Source organism: Nyctereutes procyonoides, unplaced genomic scaffold (genome assembly GCF_905146905.1).
Source record: "Nyctereutes procyonoides isolate TBG_1078 unplaced genomic scaffold, NYPRO_anot_genome, whole genome shotgun sequence".
Taxonomy (NCBI): Eukaryota; Metazoa; Chordata; class Mammalia; order Carnivora; family Canidae; genus Nyctereutes; species Nyctereutes procyonoides.
The window spans coordinates 4,265,842-4,284,763 of NW_026575037.1; the positions used below are offsets into that span (position 1 = coordinate 4,265,842).

At 33.2% G+C, this 18,922-nt stretch overlaps 1 protein-coding gene across 1 annotated transcript in view; it reads left to right on the forward strand.

Annotated features, from left to right (window-relative positions):
* Positions 1 to 18,922, forward strand: part of PAPPA2 (pappalysin 2) — a 272,846-nt gene that overhangs the window by 144,308 nt on the left and 109,616 nt on the right. The window contains exons 11-12 of the mRNA XM_055319554.1: positions 334 to 524; positions 2,700 to 2,846. Of these exons, the coding sequence (XP_055175529.1) occupies positions 334 to 524; positions 2,700 to 2,846 (338 nt within the window). The remainder of the gene's footprint in view (positions 1 to 333; positions 525 to 2,699; positions 2,847 to 18,922) is intronic.

The following is an 18,922-nucleotide window of genomic DNA, read 5'->3' on the forward strand; positions in this document are numbered from 1 at the left end:
TCCTTCCATTAGGATCTTGCTCAATAATGCCTTAAAATTTCTTTCTACCTCCAGCCTACTTTTTTCTCCCTATTCTTTGTTCACAAATCCCACCCCTTTCTATACCTTTTATTATATAGATGGATTCTATCCTCTCCCCAAGAAAAAGAATCCTTCTTCCTTAAGGGTGTTTGCGTGTATGTGTGTGTGTGTTGTCTGCATGTTTGGGGTCAGCATTAGACTGATTAGCTGGCAATAGCAGGAGTCTTTTTCACGGACTAGAGAAAAAATGTGATGATTTTTACATGACATATATAACAACACTTTTCAAACATTACACAATTTTCTTGGCAGGGGAGCCAAGCCTATGTTACATATATGAGGGAGATGGGATATGTGAACCTTTTGAGAAGGAAACCAGCATCATGGACTGTGGCCTTCATACTCCTGAAGGATACCTGGATCAGTGGGCCACCCAAGCTTACTCGTCTCATGAAGACAAGAAGTGTCCTGCTTCCTTAGTAACTGGAGAACCTCATTCCATGGTAAATCAAGCCAGAAGCATTGAGTTAAGGCTGAGTAGAATTGTCAAGTGACTCTCTCTGAGATGCTTTATGGGGTCTTACATTTCTCTCCTGTCTTTGACATCAGATTTAGTTTCTACTGAACTCAAAATAAGGTAACATTAAATAAAACCCTTCTAGGCTGGCAATCAAGTCTCACCCCCACCCCCACCCCCTTACACCACTTACTCAAACTAGTTTTCATCTAGGAGACTTTGGCTATGCAGTAGCTGATTCCAAGGGATACAGAGCATCTCAAAATTAACCTCAGATGTACAAATATAAAAAATTACACGTGGGCATTGTGTATGGAAGGATTTATTTTAAAAGAATAAAAAGAAGTAGTGAAGAGTCAGAATGCCTGGATTACAATACTGAATTCACTGGTTTTACTATAGTTAATATGAAGTGAATTGTCACTTAACCTCTCTGGGCCCCAATTTTCTCATATGTAAAATGGGTCATAGTTATAACTTTTGCATTTAACTCAATGGTTTATTATAAGGATCAAATGGAATATAAAATGTATTATAGATCAAAGTATAAAACAATTTAAAGAATTGTTATTCTTAATAGTGAAAGGGAATATAAGGGAAGGGAGAAGAAATGTGTGGGAAATATCAGAAAGGGAGACAGAACATAAAGACTCCTAACTCTGGGAAATGAACTAGGGGTGGTGAAAGGGGAAGAGGGCGGGGGGTGGGGGTGAATGGGTGACGGGCACTGAAGGAGACACTTGACGGGATGAGCACTGGGTGTTATTCTGTATGTTGGTAAATCGAACACCAATAAAAATTAATTTATTAAAAAAATAAAATTAAATTAAAAAAAAGAATTGTTATTCTTGAAGAAATTCTGGAATTAGTACTAACAACAAATCCTTAGGTATATAGTTTTCCATGAATCTCCACCTAAATAAATAGGAGATCCTCTGAGAACTTGAAGGACTGACTTCTGTGAATTATAGTTGAATACTGAAAAGAAGATTAAAGGCTTTGGCTTTGGAGTATTATTCCAGATGCATCCATTGCCAACTAAACTCTTCATTCATCATAACAATAAGCAATACTGTCCTTTCAGTGGAAGTGAGAGTAAGCTCTCTAGGTATCTTAGGCCAGGAAGAAATCACTAGATTTTATACTTAAGCAGACACCCCCAGGAAATTGAAGAACCAGCCAGGGCTGGTGCTCTAGTTCAAGAAGCTCAGGGACCTAGACATCTTCTAGAGATGTCTAGAGACATCTAGAGTTTCCATCCTTGGCTTGCAGCTTCCTTCCTCCTCCTCATAAGATGACTCCTCCAGGCATGAAGTCAGCACTTCAGGCAGGAAAATGGGGGAAGTTCACAGGGAAATAGGTATATACTAGCTGATTCTTTCTCTTTTTTGGGGGGGAAAATCAAGACAGCTTTTCTGGAAGTTTAACACTACAGACTTACAACAACATCTCATTGGTAACATCCAGGTCACTTCATTACCCTTAGTTTAAAGGACTCTGAGGAGATGAGCATTTATAACTGGATTCACTGCCATCTTGAACAAAATTGGAGTTTGTTAATAAGAAAGTAAGAGGAAATGGATATGGGGGAGGCAAGTAGCCGTCTCTGCCACACTTCTTCAGTGAAATCTGGCATCTTTCTCAAGAGTGCTTGATGCCCAAGGACAGGAAGCCAGGGAAATCGGAAGATTCTGAGTAACAGCTCTCTGAAGGGGCTTGTAGCTTCTCTGTCTTCCTTAAGTAAAATGGGAGAAATTTTCAGAACAGAAAGTTTCTGTTCCTTGGCTTCTAAACCCAGCTGAATGCTTAGTGGTTCCCTGACTCAGTAGCCTCACTCTCAAGACTGGTAGATCCTGCCTGATAAGGATGCAACCATCATCCTGGACAGACATCTATGGCTAATTCTGGGGCAGTTGCCTGAAATGTGCCAGGACTGTTCTTTGGGAAGGATCTCTGGGGTGATGGTGGGCTGAGAGTTATCATGTGTGTTTTTCTACTCAGATAAGTTATATCCTAAGGCTAGCAGTATTCTTTGACACAGAAAAGTTTTCTGCCAGTAATCATCAAAGACTCAGAGGAAAACTTTGGTTTTGAGCTACAGAGTTTCATTGTCTTATCTCTCACCCTCCACCTTTAATTTTTGATTGAAATTGTATTTCAGATTTGCACATCATACCATCCAAGTTCACCAAAGCACCATCCCCTTACTGGCTGGTTTCCCTGTGTCACCAGTGGACATAGACCGCAGGATAAAAGAAGTGAGCAGACAAAAGGGAGCCTGGAGAGAGAGGATGAGATTTGGCTCAAAGTAAGTGACCCAAAAGGTTTTTTGTGAAGACCATGGATAGAGCATATGCACATGTATATGCGTCCATGTGCTTGCGTGTGTGCGTGCACGCGCATGTGTATGTGTGTGTGTGTCTGTGTGTGTGTCTGTGTAAAGCGATACATTGGAATGCCTTGTTGGGAAATTTTCTTTTTATCAGTCTTTAACATTTTGAATTTATTTTCACCTCTTTTTCAATTTTGGACTTCTTTCTGTGTAAGCAAATCCATCTCTCAAAGTGTAACACCCACCCAGAAAAGCATAAACATCAGAAATGCACAGATCAACACATTTTTACAGAGTTCACATCCTCTCTAACCACCACACAGATCAAGAAACAGAGCAGTGACTTGCCCCATAAAGCACTGTCATATTCTCATTGCTCTTCTTGATACCACAGAAGCATCTACTCTTTTTAGTTCTATCACCAGAGATTGCCTGTTTTGAACTTTATGTGAAAAAATTTAATGTGTACTTCTGTGTGTCATTCTTTCTTATCAATGTTTTGTTTGTGAGAATGCCGCTGCATTTAGCAGTAGAGTTCATTTCCGTGTCTGTGTAGCATTCCAGTGTTTGAAATCACCACAATTTATTTATCCATATTGATGGACATTTGGGTTATTTCCAGTCTTTTTCTGTGGTATTATACATAGTTCTGCTATAAACGTTTCTGTACTTTTTTTTTGTGTGTGTGAACGTACATAAACAGTTGGGTATATTTGGAATTGTTATATCATTGTTAGGCAGATGACAAGCTTTACTAGAGAATTCCAAATAAGCTTCCACAGTGGTTGTACTAATTTAAAATCCTGCCAAGGACACCTTGGTGGCTCAGTGGTTGAGTGTCTGCTTTCGGCTCAGGTCGTGATCCCAGAGTCCTGAGATGAGTCCCATTGGGCTCCCCACATGGAGCCTGTTTCTCCCTCTGCCTATGCCTCTGCCTCTTTCTCCGTGTCTCTAGTGAATAAATAAATAAAAGCTTTTTTAAAAAAAAAAAAAAAACTCCCACCAGAGGCTTATGAGTATTCCAAATGCTTCACATTTTCACCAATACTTGATATTTCAAGTCTTAATTATAGCCATTCTGTTGGGAATATAAAAATGTACTCTCTGTGGTATCAGTTGCATTTACATGTTGACTAATGAGTTGGAAGGTCTTTTAAATGTATACTGGCCATTTGTATATCCTTTTTCTCTTTTCTTTTCTGGAGGGCATATTCAAATCTTTTGCCCAATTTTGTATGGGGTTATCTGTCATTCTCTTCTTCATTTATATGATTTCTTTACAAGTTTCTGAATGTAACCTTTTTGTTGTTGTTGTTCTATGTTATTTAGTATGTTCCAATACCATGGCTTACTTTTTCATACTTTTTATGGTATGTTTAGATAAATAGAATTTCTAAGTTTTACAAAAATTTAGTTTATCTTTCTTTCCCTTTATGGTTAAGTGCTTTTCATGCACATTATTAAGAAATCTTTGCCTGTCACAAAGATATACTTTCCTATATTATCTTTTAGACATGTTATTATTTTACCTTCCATATGTAGGTCTATAAACCATCTGGAATCTTTATGTATTGTATGAGGTAGAGATCAAGAATTTTTCCCCTATAGATAGGCAATACATATAGAACCACTCTTTTATTTTATTTTATTTTTTATGTATTTATTCATGAGAGACAGAAACAGAGAGAGAGAGAGACAGGCAGAGGGAGAAGCAGGCTTCATGCAGGGAGCCCGATGTGGGCCTCGATCCCAGGACTCCAGGATCACACCCTGGGCTGAAGGTGGCGCTAAACTGCTGAGCCACCCGGGCTGCCCAGAACCACTCTTATTCAAACTAAAATTTTCTTTTCCCCACTGTATTGCAATGTGCACCTTTGTTATAAGTCAACTAGCAATCTTTGTGGTCTGCTTATTGATTCTATATTTTGTTTTACTGGTCTGTATATTCTTGCTTCAGTATTATACTCTTTATTTATGGTACATTTTGGGGGAGTCTTAAAATTGGATACTATAAGTCCTAAAATTTTGTTCCTTTTATTCCAGATTGCATTAGGTGTTCTTAGCCCTTTGAATTTTTATATAAACTTTGGAATCAGCTTCTATTTCCACATATGGAAAAAAAAACCCTGATGTAATTTTGATTAGGATTTTATTGAATCTTTAAGTCAATTTGGGAGGAGTTTTTCTTTAAAATATTGAGTCTTCTAACATTCCTTCAATGACTTAGATCTTCCTTAAGTTCTCTTGGCATTTTATAGTTTTCTGAGACAAGGAAGTTAAAATTTATCAAATGCTTTTTCTACATCTATTGAGTTGATCATATTATGTTGTCTTCTGTTCTGTCAAAGTCTTGGCTTACTTTGATAAACTTCTAAATGTTAAACTAAGCTTACATACCTGGAAAAGAATAACAACTTGGAGTTGATATATGATCCTTTGTCAATAGTTTTGGATTCTGTGAATCTGTTAAGTATTTTTTTCACCTTTGTTCATTAGAGCTTGGCTCCTATTTTTTAATTTTTATTTTACTGTTTTATCAGGTTTTATGATGAAGGCTAGGTTCAACTTCTAAAATAAGTTTCTTTTCCCCTAGTTCTATGGAATATGTTATGTAAGGTTGGTGTTAATTTTGGAGTTATTCATCAGTGAAACTATCTGATCCTGTGTTTTCTTTGAGAAAAAAATTTAAATTACGAATTAAAAATTTAAAACAAATGTAGAAGAATTTGGGTTTTCTATTACTTCTTGGTCAGTTCTGTTAAATTGGGTTTTTCAAGTAATTTGTGCATTTTTTTCCTAAAAATTTGAGTTTATTGGCATTAAATTTTCTATAATGTTCTCTTATTTTCTTTGTAATGTTTCTACCTCTAGAGATTTTTTTCACTCATGCTATTGTTAAATTTTGGCTTCTCTTCTTTATTTATTTGTTGATCAGTCTTGCTAAAGGTTTATTAGTTTTATTAACCTTTTTATAGAACTAGCCAAAGAAAATATACACATTCTATATGCACATCTATATATCTGTATGTATATAGAGATAACAGAAATGTATATGTATAAACCTAAAAGGAAGGAAATAATGAAAAAAAGGACATACTTGTGTGCTCTTATTTTCATTATTTCCTTCCTTTTACGTTTGTATTTAATTTGTTCTTTTTCTAGTAACTTGATATGATGCTTAGATAATTTTTTTTGCTTTTCTTTTTTATTTTCTTTTTTCTTTTTTTAATTTTTAAATTTTTTTTCTTTTCTTTTTTAATGTATGCATTAAGGCTATCTATTTCCTTCTAAGTGTGACTTTGGTGACATCCTACAAGCTTTGGACACCTTGTTTCTGTTATCAATTAGTTAAAACATTTTTTTCTAATTTTCATTTGATTGCTTTTCTTTTCTTTCTTTCTTTCTTTCTTTCTTTTTTTTTTTTTTGGACCACTACATTACATATAAGTGTGCTGTTTAACTTCTAAACATTTGTAGTTATCTACAAATGTAGATAACATTTTCCAGTTATCTTTTTGTTTTTGATTCTTAGCTACAGTCTTCTGTGGTTAAAGAGTATATCCTGTATGGCTTTAGTCTTTTGTAATTTGTTGAGCTTGAATTATGGACCAGCATATGGTCAATACTGGTAAATATTACATGTACTTTGAAAGGGATGTGCACTCTGAAATTATTGGATAGAGCATTCTAAATATTTAAGATAAACTCACTCATCATTGTGTTGAAAGTTTCTATATCACATATATAGTATATATACATATATTTTATTGATATTCTGTGCACTGTTTCTATCAGCTAATAAGTTATATGTTTTAGAAACTCTCACTGTAATCTTGGCTTGTGTTTCTCCTTTATTTTTATCAGTTTTTGATTTATACATTTTAAGGCTGTATTATTAATATACCCACAATTCTCACTTTATATTATAGTGTGAAACCAGAAAATGACCCTGAACACTGAAATTATGCAAAGTAAACTTAATAATCAATGAGGAAAAATTATAATTTGTTACCTGAACTCAAAGTTTTTGTCACAATATTGAACGAATATGAAGGGAAATTTGAAATAGTAAACTGATATTTATTTAGTTCATTATAATATAAAACATTAGAAACATAGAGAATTAAAGTTTTTCCTTTCATTGTAAAAATGTTACCAACAGTAGTTTGAACAGCATTTGCCTTTTTTTTTATCACATGACTTACATCATGTGATAAAAAAGCAAGCAGTTTTTCTATGCCTTTGACTTTGCGAATTGTCATATTCCTTTCTAAGTTTGGGTCAGTTTCCAACATTTTATCCTTTGCACTTTCAATGTTATGAAATATCTCTGAGAGTTTCTTGGCATCACTTCCTCCAGGACGTCTTCATCCTATTTGTCACAACCACTTTTCTCATTTATGTTGATAATTTCACTTTCAGTAAGTTCCTTTGGCTGCATATCTAAAGGATATCCCTCAAATTGGCAGCAGGATTGGAATTCCCACCATCAGCTTTTTCTTCTAGAATTCTATTTACCTTTAATTCACATTTCTTCTCCAGCGTTATCACTTTTTGTTTCTTTTTGACACTTTCATCCTTTTTAGCCAATTCTCTCTTTCAATGATCCATTTTTGTAAAATGCCATGTAGGTTTATTGCTGAGAAGCAAAGAGGCAACACCACTACACACTTTTTCATCTCTGCATGAACTGAATAACAGATACATCATGACTAGTCAGTGACAGACTTTGAAAGAACTGATTGCTCACTGATCATAGTGATCTGTGGATTGAAAGACCATTAGTGAAGTTTGTTCTTCTTGCACTTTCAATTAATATATTGTGCTAACTGAAATTTAGATCATATCATTGGGACTCTGGTGTTCTATAACTAAATTGTGATAATTGATATTTGTGCATATGGGAACTTGTGCATATATAAAGTGAGGACTGTCAGTATATAATTTTAGAGTTTCTATAACTTTCTTGTTATCCCTTTTAACTTTATTTTAAAAATGCCTCTTTTTGGGACACCTGGGTAGCTCAGTAATTGAGCGTCTGCCTTAGGCTCTGGGTGTGATCCCGAGTCTGGGATTGAGTCCTGCATTGGGCTCCCTGTGAGTAGTCTGCTTCTCCCTCTGTCTATGTCTCTGCCTCTCTCTCTCTCTGTGTCATGAAGAAATAAATAAAATCTTGAAAAAGTCTCTTTTTATCTCTAAGAATATTCCTGCTTTATTGTAAACCTTGCATGATATTAGTATAGCTATACCTTTTGTTTATGTTTGAATATTGTGTCTTTTATCATCCTATTACTTTTTATCTTTCTGTGTAATTATATTTATCATAATTTGTTTGACATCAATATACCATTATTTTTCAGGCTAAATTTTCCATTGGAGTATTTAAGTCTAAGTACATTGAATGCATGCAATTAATGATATTTAGTTTTAAATCCACCAACATACTATTTGTTATTCACTTAATCTATATGTCCTTTGTGCTTTTCTATTTCTTATTTTTTTAGATTAAACAAGTATTTTTATTTGTTTTTTTCCATTTTATTAGTTTGTTAGTTATGCTTTTACTTTATTCTCTAAGTGATTATTCTAGAGACTGCAGCATGTATCTTTAGCTGGTTAGAGTCTGCTATGAATTAGAGCTCTCATAATTTCGTAAGCAATGACTCCCTTAGATTACTCTACCTCCATTTCCTGCCTCCTGGCTTTTTAAAGTTAATATGATTTAAAAATAGGTAACATTTACCCTATCAAGTGCTCCTCAGGCCTTTCTACATTTCTGTATTTCCCTCATTTTTATTTAGCTTGAAGAAATCCCATTTATTATTTCTTTTTGTGTGAGTGTGCTGGCAATGAATTCTTTGTTTTTGTGTGGGTGAAAATATCTTTATTTGATATTCATTTTCAAAGGGTATCTTTGCTTGGTATAGAATACTAAGTGGCCAGTTGTTTTCTTTCATCAACCTAAAAATGTTATTAAAGTGTCTTTTCATGTTCATACTTTTTTTTTTGGAGAGTTAGCTATACATCTGATATATATTACTTTGAAGTAAGTAGTAAGTAATCTTTTATTCTCTTAGTATATTCTTAGTATATTCTCTTAGTATATTCACCTTGTGTGTTGTCTTCAGCACTTTCACTATGATGTTCCAAGGTCTGTTTTTTCTTTGTATATATCTGGCTAAGGCTTTATCAGGTTTTTTGAATCTGTGACTTAATGTCTTTACTTGCCCATTTACACTTTCTTCCTTTTCTTTGATACCAGATATGCATACATTAGACCTTTTTACTGTATATCTTTTCTCCTTTTTCTTCATACTGAAGTCTGGTTATTTTATCCTAACATATCTGCTGTTTCATTAATCATAACTTTTATTCCAATGGCTGTTAAACTGTTTATTAAATTATTAATTTCAATTATTGTATTTTTAATTCTAGAATCACTATTTTACTTTTTCTGTAGATTCTCACTTTGTCTGGAATTCTCTATTCTATAGTTTATTTTTAAAATATATTAACCACTATACTTGTAAAGTCTGTCTGATACTATCAGTATCTTGGTGACCTGAGGTCTGTTTATGTTGACTATTTCTTCTCTTTGTTTTCATTCATTTAGTCTTGTCTACTTTCATCCTGAATAATGTTTCAACTAAATATTATTGTAGAGATTATGGAGATTATGGCTAATTATATCTTCCTTTCAAAATCATTTACTTTTTAACTTAAAAAAAAACATATAATAAGATTTGGGAAAGAACGCATCAATCCAATCAGTGATTAAGATGACTCAAGCTTATGCTTCTGTATTAGTGAGCTCTGATAGAGTTCATTTTCCCTCTTTTTTACTAAGCCCTAGCCTTTCAGGGGTCTCAACTAAAAGCTTTTATTAGGCCCTCCATCTTGATATTCTCTGAAGTACAGTTTCTATTTCCTCAGCAGTATGTGTCTACTAAAAAGTGCTTAGCTTTTTAGCTTCTCACCCACCAATTTCTGCCTGGTTTCTTATATTCTTTTCCTGCAGAGCTTAGAATCTGAAAAACACCTCAGTGGCAAAAATGGAACAGAATGTGAGATTCCCTTTAATGTGGTTTTTTGCTTTTCAAATGTCTTCAGTCCTGACTGCTATGATTGCTCTCACATGTTTTCAAATATTTTTCTTTTTACTTCATATATATTTTATAATTATTTGTGTTAGGAGTATTTGTCCTATTACAAGCTGCTTCCTCACAACTGGAAGCAGAAGTATCACAACTGGAATTCTTTTAATGTATGTCATTTAGCTACCATATATATTTTAGGTGTATACCCTATTCTTACTATAAGTGATGTAGGGATAATAGTGCTTGTATAAGAAAAAACATCACTAATGTAATTGAAAGGTAAGTTAATATATTGAACCTTTAATAAAATTTAGTTTTCACAAATCCACATAATACCAGATAAATTAGAGAGTGATTTCTAAAAATCAGCTCATTGGTGTTTCCCCATGTTTTTGAAGACTGTAGTGTTTCTGATTTTTTATTATTATTTTTAGTTTAATCTTTATCTGATACAGATGATGTATATGCAGTGGATCAGAGACAGATTTATTGCACAAGTGGGAAACAACTATACTGAAAAACATTAGCCTTGAAAATATCTTTCCAAAATCCTTCATTTGCTAAAATGCTACTTTCCCAGCAAATTCTCACTTTATCCTCAGTTCTTTACTGGGGTAACTTGCCTTTCTTAGTTTTTCTTGATTTTATCTGATCTTGATCCAATAGACCAAAATGTAAGAACTTTCTCTTACATGGCATAAAATGTAGATTTTTATTATTTACAATAATAAGCACATTTTATTTTATTTTTTTAAAAAGATTTATTTATTTATTTATTTATTTGTCTATCTATTTATTTGAGAGTGGGGAGGGGGAAAGGGAGAGAAATCATCAAGCAGACTTCCCACTGAGTGTGGAACCTGACACAGGGCTTGATCCCAGGACCCTGAGATAATGACCTGAGCTGAAACCAAGGGCTAGATGCTTAACTAACTGAGCCACCCAGGTGCCCATAATGAGCACGTTTTATTTATTTTATTTTATTTATTTATTTTATTTTATTTTATTTAACATTTTATTTATTTATTCATGAGAGACACAGAGAGAGGGAGAGAAGCAGAGACACAGGCAGAGGGAGAAGCAGGCTCCATGCAAGGAGCCTGATATGGGACTCGATCCCAGGACTCCAGGATCATGCCCTGGGCCAAAGACAGGTGCTAAACTGCTGAGCCACCCAGGGATCCCAATAAGCACATTTTAAAAGCCATTTGCAGTTTACAAAGTATATTCTAATGTAGTTTTTAATTTCATCCCTGCAGTAGTCTTCAGGTTTGGCTAAAGGAGGTATTTTCTTGTTTAGTAGTTAAGAAAAATAAGAATCAGTCTCAAAATGCTTTTTCTACATAACTCAAGAATAAAGTGCTAAACCTGAATATCAAAGTCATGCTTCTTGACTCTAATCCCATGTTTATTCCTTTACACTATGTTGCCTAATCCAATCAGCCTTCATTATGCACCTGTGATAGGCCAAATTCAGAATTGAACACTGGGGATAAACATGAGAATATGACATGAGCAAGAAAGCAAATTAAAACATATGTGGAATTCGAAAGAAAGACTTCTTGTCTTCTTTTGTTGGGTTTCTTCTAAATTCTTCAAAGACAAAAAATCTATCGATCTAGTTCATATGATTTATAAAGCGCATATTGTAACACTAGGTGCCACTGGGGGATAGAGAAAGAAACAGAAGACATGATTCCTCCCAGAAAGTGCTTTGAATCTCAGCAATATAAACAACAAATGAAGCAATTTGAGAAGCAGACATCCAATAAGTATCTGTTGTTTGGTTTCACAGGGAGCCCATCAACATATGCAAAGTCATATGCTCATGTTTATTTTCATGACTGTTGTAAAATGTCCCCAATTTGGAATGGTCTCATTCAGACTGGACTGATTAGAAATTCTAACAAAAACCTCCCCATGCTTATAGTATTTTAAATACAATATTGAAAACATCAGTTATAAATTAGAGACCACTGCTGGAAACCTTTGCTATGTAAAACCTAAAGCCTGTAAACCATAATTTCCTTCTTTTCTTTGTTTGGGTTCAACTAGCCAAACACTACATATGAATTTTCAACAGAAAATGCAATGCATATTTAATTGATTGTATTTCAAAGATAAGAGTCGGTAACACCAGACTCTGCGGGGTAGGGAGTGGAGAAACACATTTATTGAGATTTGCTCTGTTCCAGGTATCTTATTAATTCTCATATAAGCTCTCTATCAGAGATAGAATTTTTCTGATTCTAAAAACTATTATCTAAAAACTCAGAGATGTTAAACATTTGAGATAACATAGCTAGTAGAGATACAGATAAGATTCTAATTCAAATTTAGCTTATTCCAAAACCCATGGTCCTTCCTCTATACCAGGAGTTAGGAAACATTTTCTATAAAGAGAAAAATAATTATTTTAGGGTTAATGGGCCATACAGTCTCTGTTATAACTAATTAACACTGCTATTGTAGAATGAAAGCAGCCATAGACAGTATGTAAATGATCAAGTATAGCTATGTTCTAATAAAATCATATTTATGAACACTAAAATTTTAATTCATATAATTTTCATATTATTCACATTATTTTTCTTTGATTTCTTCAACCATTTGAAAATGCAAAAACCATTCTTAGCTCACAGACCATATACAACCAGGCAGCGGGCCAGATTTGGCCCATGGGCTATAGCATGCTGACCTCTGTTCTGTATCATGTGTCCATTTAATACTGATATTGATAGACATTTAGTTTATTTCCACATCGTAACAGTGCCAATTTTGATTGCCTAAAATGAACAAAATATTGTACTATAGAGGGGTTCAAAGCTGCATGAGTCACCATCCTTACACTTAAGGTACATACAGTGCAATGGGCATGTTTACACAAATATTCTAGAAGACAGAATGTCATGTCATACACTACATATACAGTAAAGTACAAAACAGACTCAAAAGGACCTGGTGACTGGACGTAGGGAAATAGAGATAAACCTTACCTCATTGAATTCCACCATTTATCCCACCTTCCACACTACTCCTCTAAACACACACACACACACACTCACACACACATTCTACGGCTTAGTCAATTTAGTCATAACAGATTGCTTTTGGTGCTGGAATACTCCAAGGTTTTCGTATCTCCCTAAACTTTCAGGTAGGGAACTTATGTTTTTCTTTGTCTGTAATGCTTTCTCCATTTTATCTCTCCAAGATATACATATTCATCTTCTAAGATTGGGCTCAAGAATTATTTCTTTCATACTGATAAGAATAGATACTATGCTTGATCTTAGTCAAAAGGCTGACAAGTGCTGAGGATTATTTCTTTTATAAAGTCCAGCCTTTCCTGAACTCATTTCCCAAGCCCCTTTTAGTATAATTGATAACTTCTTTATATATGCCTTCTCAAGAGACTCTTCTATCATAGTATTTGTATACTTTGCTGCTTTTGTTTCTCCCTCTTCATCCAATGAACTCTAAGGGTCTTGTGGGCAGAAACCACATGTAGTTATGGTTGTATGTCAAGCATTGAGCACAGAACCTCCCTGTTGTAATGTCAAAATGTTTAGTGATTGCATGAATCAATGATGGGATGTTAGGTCTTAGCCGTTGCAATTTGGGAGCATATTGATAATATAGTAGTTATCTGTGATTTCACTTTTGCAGTTTTAGTTACTATGGCCAACTATGGTTGAAGAGCAGATGACCCTCCTCTGACAAATTGTCACAAGGTCAATAGTAGCTGAATACTATGTCACAATGCCTGGGTCATTTGCCTCACTTCATCTCATCACAAAGGTATTTTATCATTTCGTATCATCACAAGAAGTACAGTGATATTTTGAAACAGAGTTATACACATCATTTTTATTACAGCACATTGTTACAATTGTTCTATTTTATTATTAGTTGTTGTTAATCTCTTACTGTGCCAAATTTATAAATTAACTATTATCATAGGTATGTATGTATAGGAAAATGCATAATATATATTGTAGGGTTTAGTACTATCTGTGGTTTTAGGTGTCCACTAGGGATCCACGGCAATGTATCCCCTGTGCATAGGGAGAACTACTGTACTAATGACACAGCACAGAGGTGGATAAGGAGGACTGTGGGCTGGGCTAGATTGAAAAGGGAGGTAGACAGAGGCCACAAACAGAGGCAAACTACCTCTTTCTGCAAAACTTTATACAAGATGGACTGTAGTTTTATTGGAAACCACATTTAACGGTGTTCTTCAAAGATGGGGGAGATTTCATCATTTTCTTTGGTTGTGGCAGGTTGGATTCTCTAGGACGTAGATTCTGAAATGGAACTCTGGTGCTCACTTTGGCAGTACATATACTAAAATTAAGATGAAACTTGGTATGCAGGATGTTTATGAAGGAGTGGGCTGGGTACCAACATCTGTGGAAAAGAAGGAAAGGAAGCATGAGTGGGTGAAATGGAAAGTTGAGCAACTTCAATGACAGCTTGACTGACTTCTCCTGTAAAGAAATAAGACATATTATCACAAGAGACAAGTGATAAGTGGAGTAATACTGCTGTAATGTCTTATACTATGAGATAGTAATATTATTTGAATGTAGATTGTAGTAAGTGAGACATACATATTATAATCTCCAGAACAATCATTTAAAAATACACATATACACAAATAGCTATAGGTAGAAAGTTAAAAGAAAAAAGTAATAGAATAATAAAACAAATGAGTCACTCAAAAGAAGGCAGGAAAAGAACTAAGAAACAAAAAATAAAAAGCAAATACCAAGATGGTAGACTTAAAATCAACTGTATTATTGATTACATTAAATACACATTATCTAATAATGCCATGTAAAAGGCAGAGATTGTCAGTATACATGAGATGAAAAGAATCAATTATCTACTGTTTATGAAAACACCCTTTAAATATAAAGACATGCAGAATGAAAGTCAAAGTGAAAAATTATACGTCATTTGTATAAAGTCTAAGCATAAGTAAATTGCCATGCTATGTTAATTCTGACAAAATAGAATATTACCTGAGATAAAGAGGGATGTTTCATAATGATAAGTGGGTTAGTTTATCAAAAATAATGAACAATCTTAATTGTTATGAAATTGAAGCACCTAACAATAGAGTCTCAAAACAAATGAATTAAAAATTAATAGAACTAATAGACAAACAATCATAATTGGAGATTTTTATCATCTCTAAGTCATTGATATAGCAAGTAGACAAAAAAAATTAGGATAAGTATGCAAGATTTGAAGAACATTATCAAGTATCTTGACCTACTTGACATTTGTAGAAATACTACATATGCAGAATGCATATGGTACCTTCACCAAGAAAGATTATATACTAGACCATAAAACGAGTTTTAATGAATTTGTAATGATTGCAATGATAGAGTGCATTCTCTGACATTAACAGTACTAAATAGGAAATGAATAACAGTATGTCTAGGAAATCTCCAATTTTTTGGTAATCAAGCAGTACATTTCTAAATAACCCATAGATCAAAGAAGGTTTTATGGGAGAAATTAGAAAACATTTTGAGCTAAAAGATAATGAAACAACATTTCAAAATTTATGGGATATGATTAAAACGGTTCTTCCAGGGAAATTTATAGCTTTAAATGTCTATATTTGGAAAATAAGCAGTATAAAATCAATAATCACAGTTTCCACCTTAATTAGGAAAAGATTAAAGTCACAGTAAAAGTATAAAAGAAATAACAGAGAAGAGAAGAAATCAGTAAAGTAGAAGAAATTCTTATATCATCACTATTACTTTACTTTCTCTGGAAATAGCAGCCAGTGCTAGACTTTGAATTCTATACTTTATGCATTATAAAAGAAATGAAACATAAAATGTAAGAGAAGTAAAACCCAAATTATTTTATCATAAATTGAATTGACATCTGAAAAGAGAAGACGACCTGAAGGTCATTTTGTTTAGTATCATGGCTTAGTACAAAATTAAGATGAAAGCAAATATGCTCTTTAATTTTAAACAACAATCAATGAGAAAATATGATTAGAGAAAATACTTCATTTATAATAGCAGTCAAAGTAGTAAAATATCTAGGAATCAATGTAAAAAAAGAAAACTTAAAGATCTCTATGAAGATACAATGAAGGCTTGAATAAATAGGCACAAACTGGTCTTGTATAGAAAGACTCGGTATCATAGGAGAGTCCATTCCCCTAAATCTTAAACTTCACATAATCCCAATAAAAATTCTAACAAAAAAACTTTCAAAGAATTACAAAGTTGATTTCAATGTTTTTAATGGAAGTTCTGCAAAAATTTAGTGATGAAGGAGGCTTGATTCTGTCAAATATCAAAATGTATCACAGAATTATAATGGTTAAAAAAATCAATGAAAAGACAAATCAGTAGACCAAGATGGCCCAGAAATATACCCAAAGATAAAGACATATATACAGACATATGGACTTGAAATTAGACTTAATACTTTAAAGACAAATGAGAATGGTGCATCCATTTCTACATATCATTGCATGAGCCTAATGTTATTCAGTTACCTAAAATTAATAAATCTGACGGGAACAAAGTGATATCTCATTGTTATATTGTGCGTTTTTTCTTTGATTGTTAGTGAGGTAGAGCATCCCCTTTACAAAAATAATTATCAGGCATTTAGTATTCCTCTTTTATTTAATCATAACATAGACAAATTTATTAGCTTTTTTAAGATTAAAAAATATTTTTTACTTTCTTGTATTAGTTTTATAGTTTTGCCTTTTGAAGTTTAGTGTTTAATATAATTGAAATTTGTTTTTGTATATAGAATAAGGTAGGGTTCCGCTTTTTCCCCTTTAAATATGATAAATCAATTTCTAATCTCAACCATTAAAACATTCCGTCCTTGCTCTGATGATTCCCAATGCCACATTGATTATATACTAATTTCTGGAATAGACTTGAGTCTGCTTTTTTAACACTCTATTTCGCTGACCTATTTTCATGTTCCTTACACCAGCAATACATTGTTTTTAGTACTACAACTTCTACGTAAACATATCTGGTAGGGCATGTCCCCACCATCTTCCACTTTTTTGCACAGTTAAAAAATTGAGTTAGCTATTCATTATTCATGAACACTTATTTTCCATATAAATCTTAGGATAAGCTTTAGGTCATTTCTTCTGCCTCTTGAAAAACATACTGGTATATGTGAACTGAACTTAATCAAACACTTGATTTGTGTCAACTGATATGATCTTATGATTTTTCTCCTTTGATCCATGATTATGTTGAATCATATTGATAGATTTTTTTAGATATAAAATCATTTTGCCTTTGTGGCATGAAGCTACTTGTTTATTATATATTACATTTTAAATACGCTCTTGGATTTTATTGGTTAATCTTTTTGCTTTGGATTTTTGTGTTTGTATTCATACATGGAAGTAGTTTATATATTCCTTTTTTGAATATTCATATTACACAACCCTCATAAAGTTGATTGGGCAGTTTTTCCTCATATTTTCTGAAACCGCTTGTATAAAATAAAGATTATCGGTTCCTTCAAAATTTAGCAGAACCCACCTGTAAAACCAACTGGGTTTGGGATTTGCTTGAAGAAAGACTTATGTTTGTCATTTAACTTTCTTTGATTTTTATTAATATGTTTAATTTCTCCTTTCCAATTTTGGACTCTTGGCTATTTCCATAAATTTACTAATTTCTTCCACATATTCAAATTTAGTGCTGATAGTTATTCATAATGTATTTTTAATTTGTCTCATCTCTGTTTCAACTATAATTATCACTCCCTTTATATAGTATGTTTTTAAGCCTTCTGATTTCTCCTCTTTTTCTTGATTACTAATATCTAGGTTTCTTCAAAGAGCAATTTCTACTTTTGTTCATTTTTCTCTTCATTCTAGTCATGGTTCTCCAATTCTCTGATTTCTATCTTTATCTTTAATATTTCATCCCTTCCTATTTCTCTGGATTCATACTGATGTTCCTCTTTAGCTTCTTGTATCAAACACTTGGATAATTTGTTTTCACTCTTTCCATATTTTTTCCCTCTAGGTACTGCTTTGATGGTAGCCAATAAATGTTCACATATAGAGCTTTCGTCATCAAGTCTGCCCTGTTTTGTAATAACTCGTAACTTCTTTTAGTAGCATTTTGTTTATTTCTACCACTGATTTTTCAGAGGATAGCAACTTTTATTGTGCCAGCTCTGTCATTATTAGAGGAGTTTTTTTCTTCTTTTGGCCCTATATTTTATTAGGAAGCACTTAAAGAAAGAGCCTTATTCATTCAGAAATTAAGGTCCAATCTGTATTAGAAATACATACTTTCCATTAGTTGGTCCAAAAGTATCTACCACTTTTACTATGTCTTCTTTATTTTTCTTTATATACAAACACTTACAAAACCCTTTTTTTCAGATCATTAATATAATTCTTTTTTTATTTAATCAGTTGGATACTAATCCTCTATTCAGAGATGACTTCAACCATCCAGAAAACTATAGATTTCATAATTTAGCAAAAAAGAAAAAGCTCATAGATAGAAGGTGCAATCATTACTTTGCATTCTTTGACTTTGTTCATAAGAAAGTTGACAGGACCCTTTGTTAAAGTCTATTTACTTTACCAAAAATATTAATGATCTGAATTTTCAGTCTACTGTAGAAAAGGAGCAGCAAATTAGTAGGGGATATAGAAACTGGGAGAAGACCTATACTCAGAGGAACAGTATTATAAGCCCTATTTTTACCATTAATCAGTCTAATGCCCTTATATAAATCATATAACCTTCTTGAATATCAATTTTCTTGCCTTCAGAATGAGGTATTTGGACTAGATGATTCCTTTCAGTTATGTATTATAATTTCAGCTTGATGGTGAATTTAAAAAAGAATGAGATAATAAATATGAATAATAAAGAACTACAGTTTTAGGCTATCAAATGC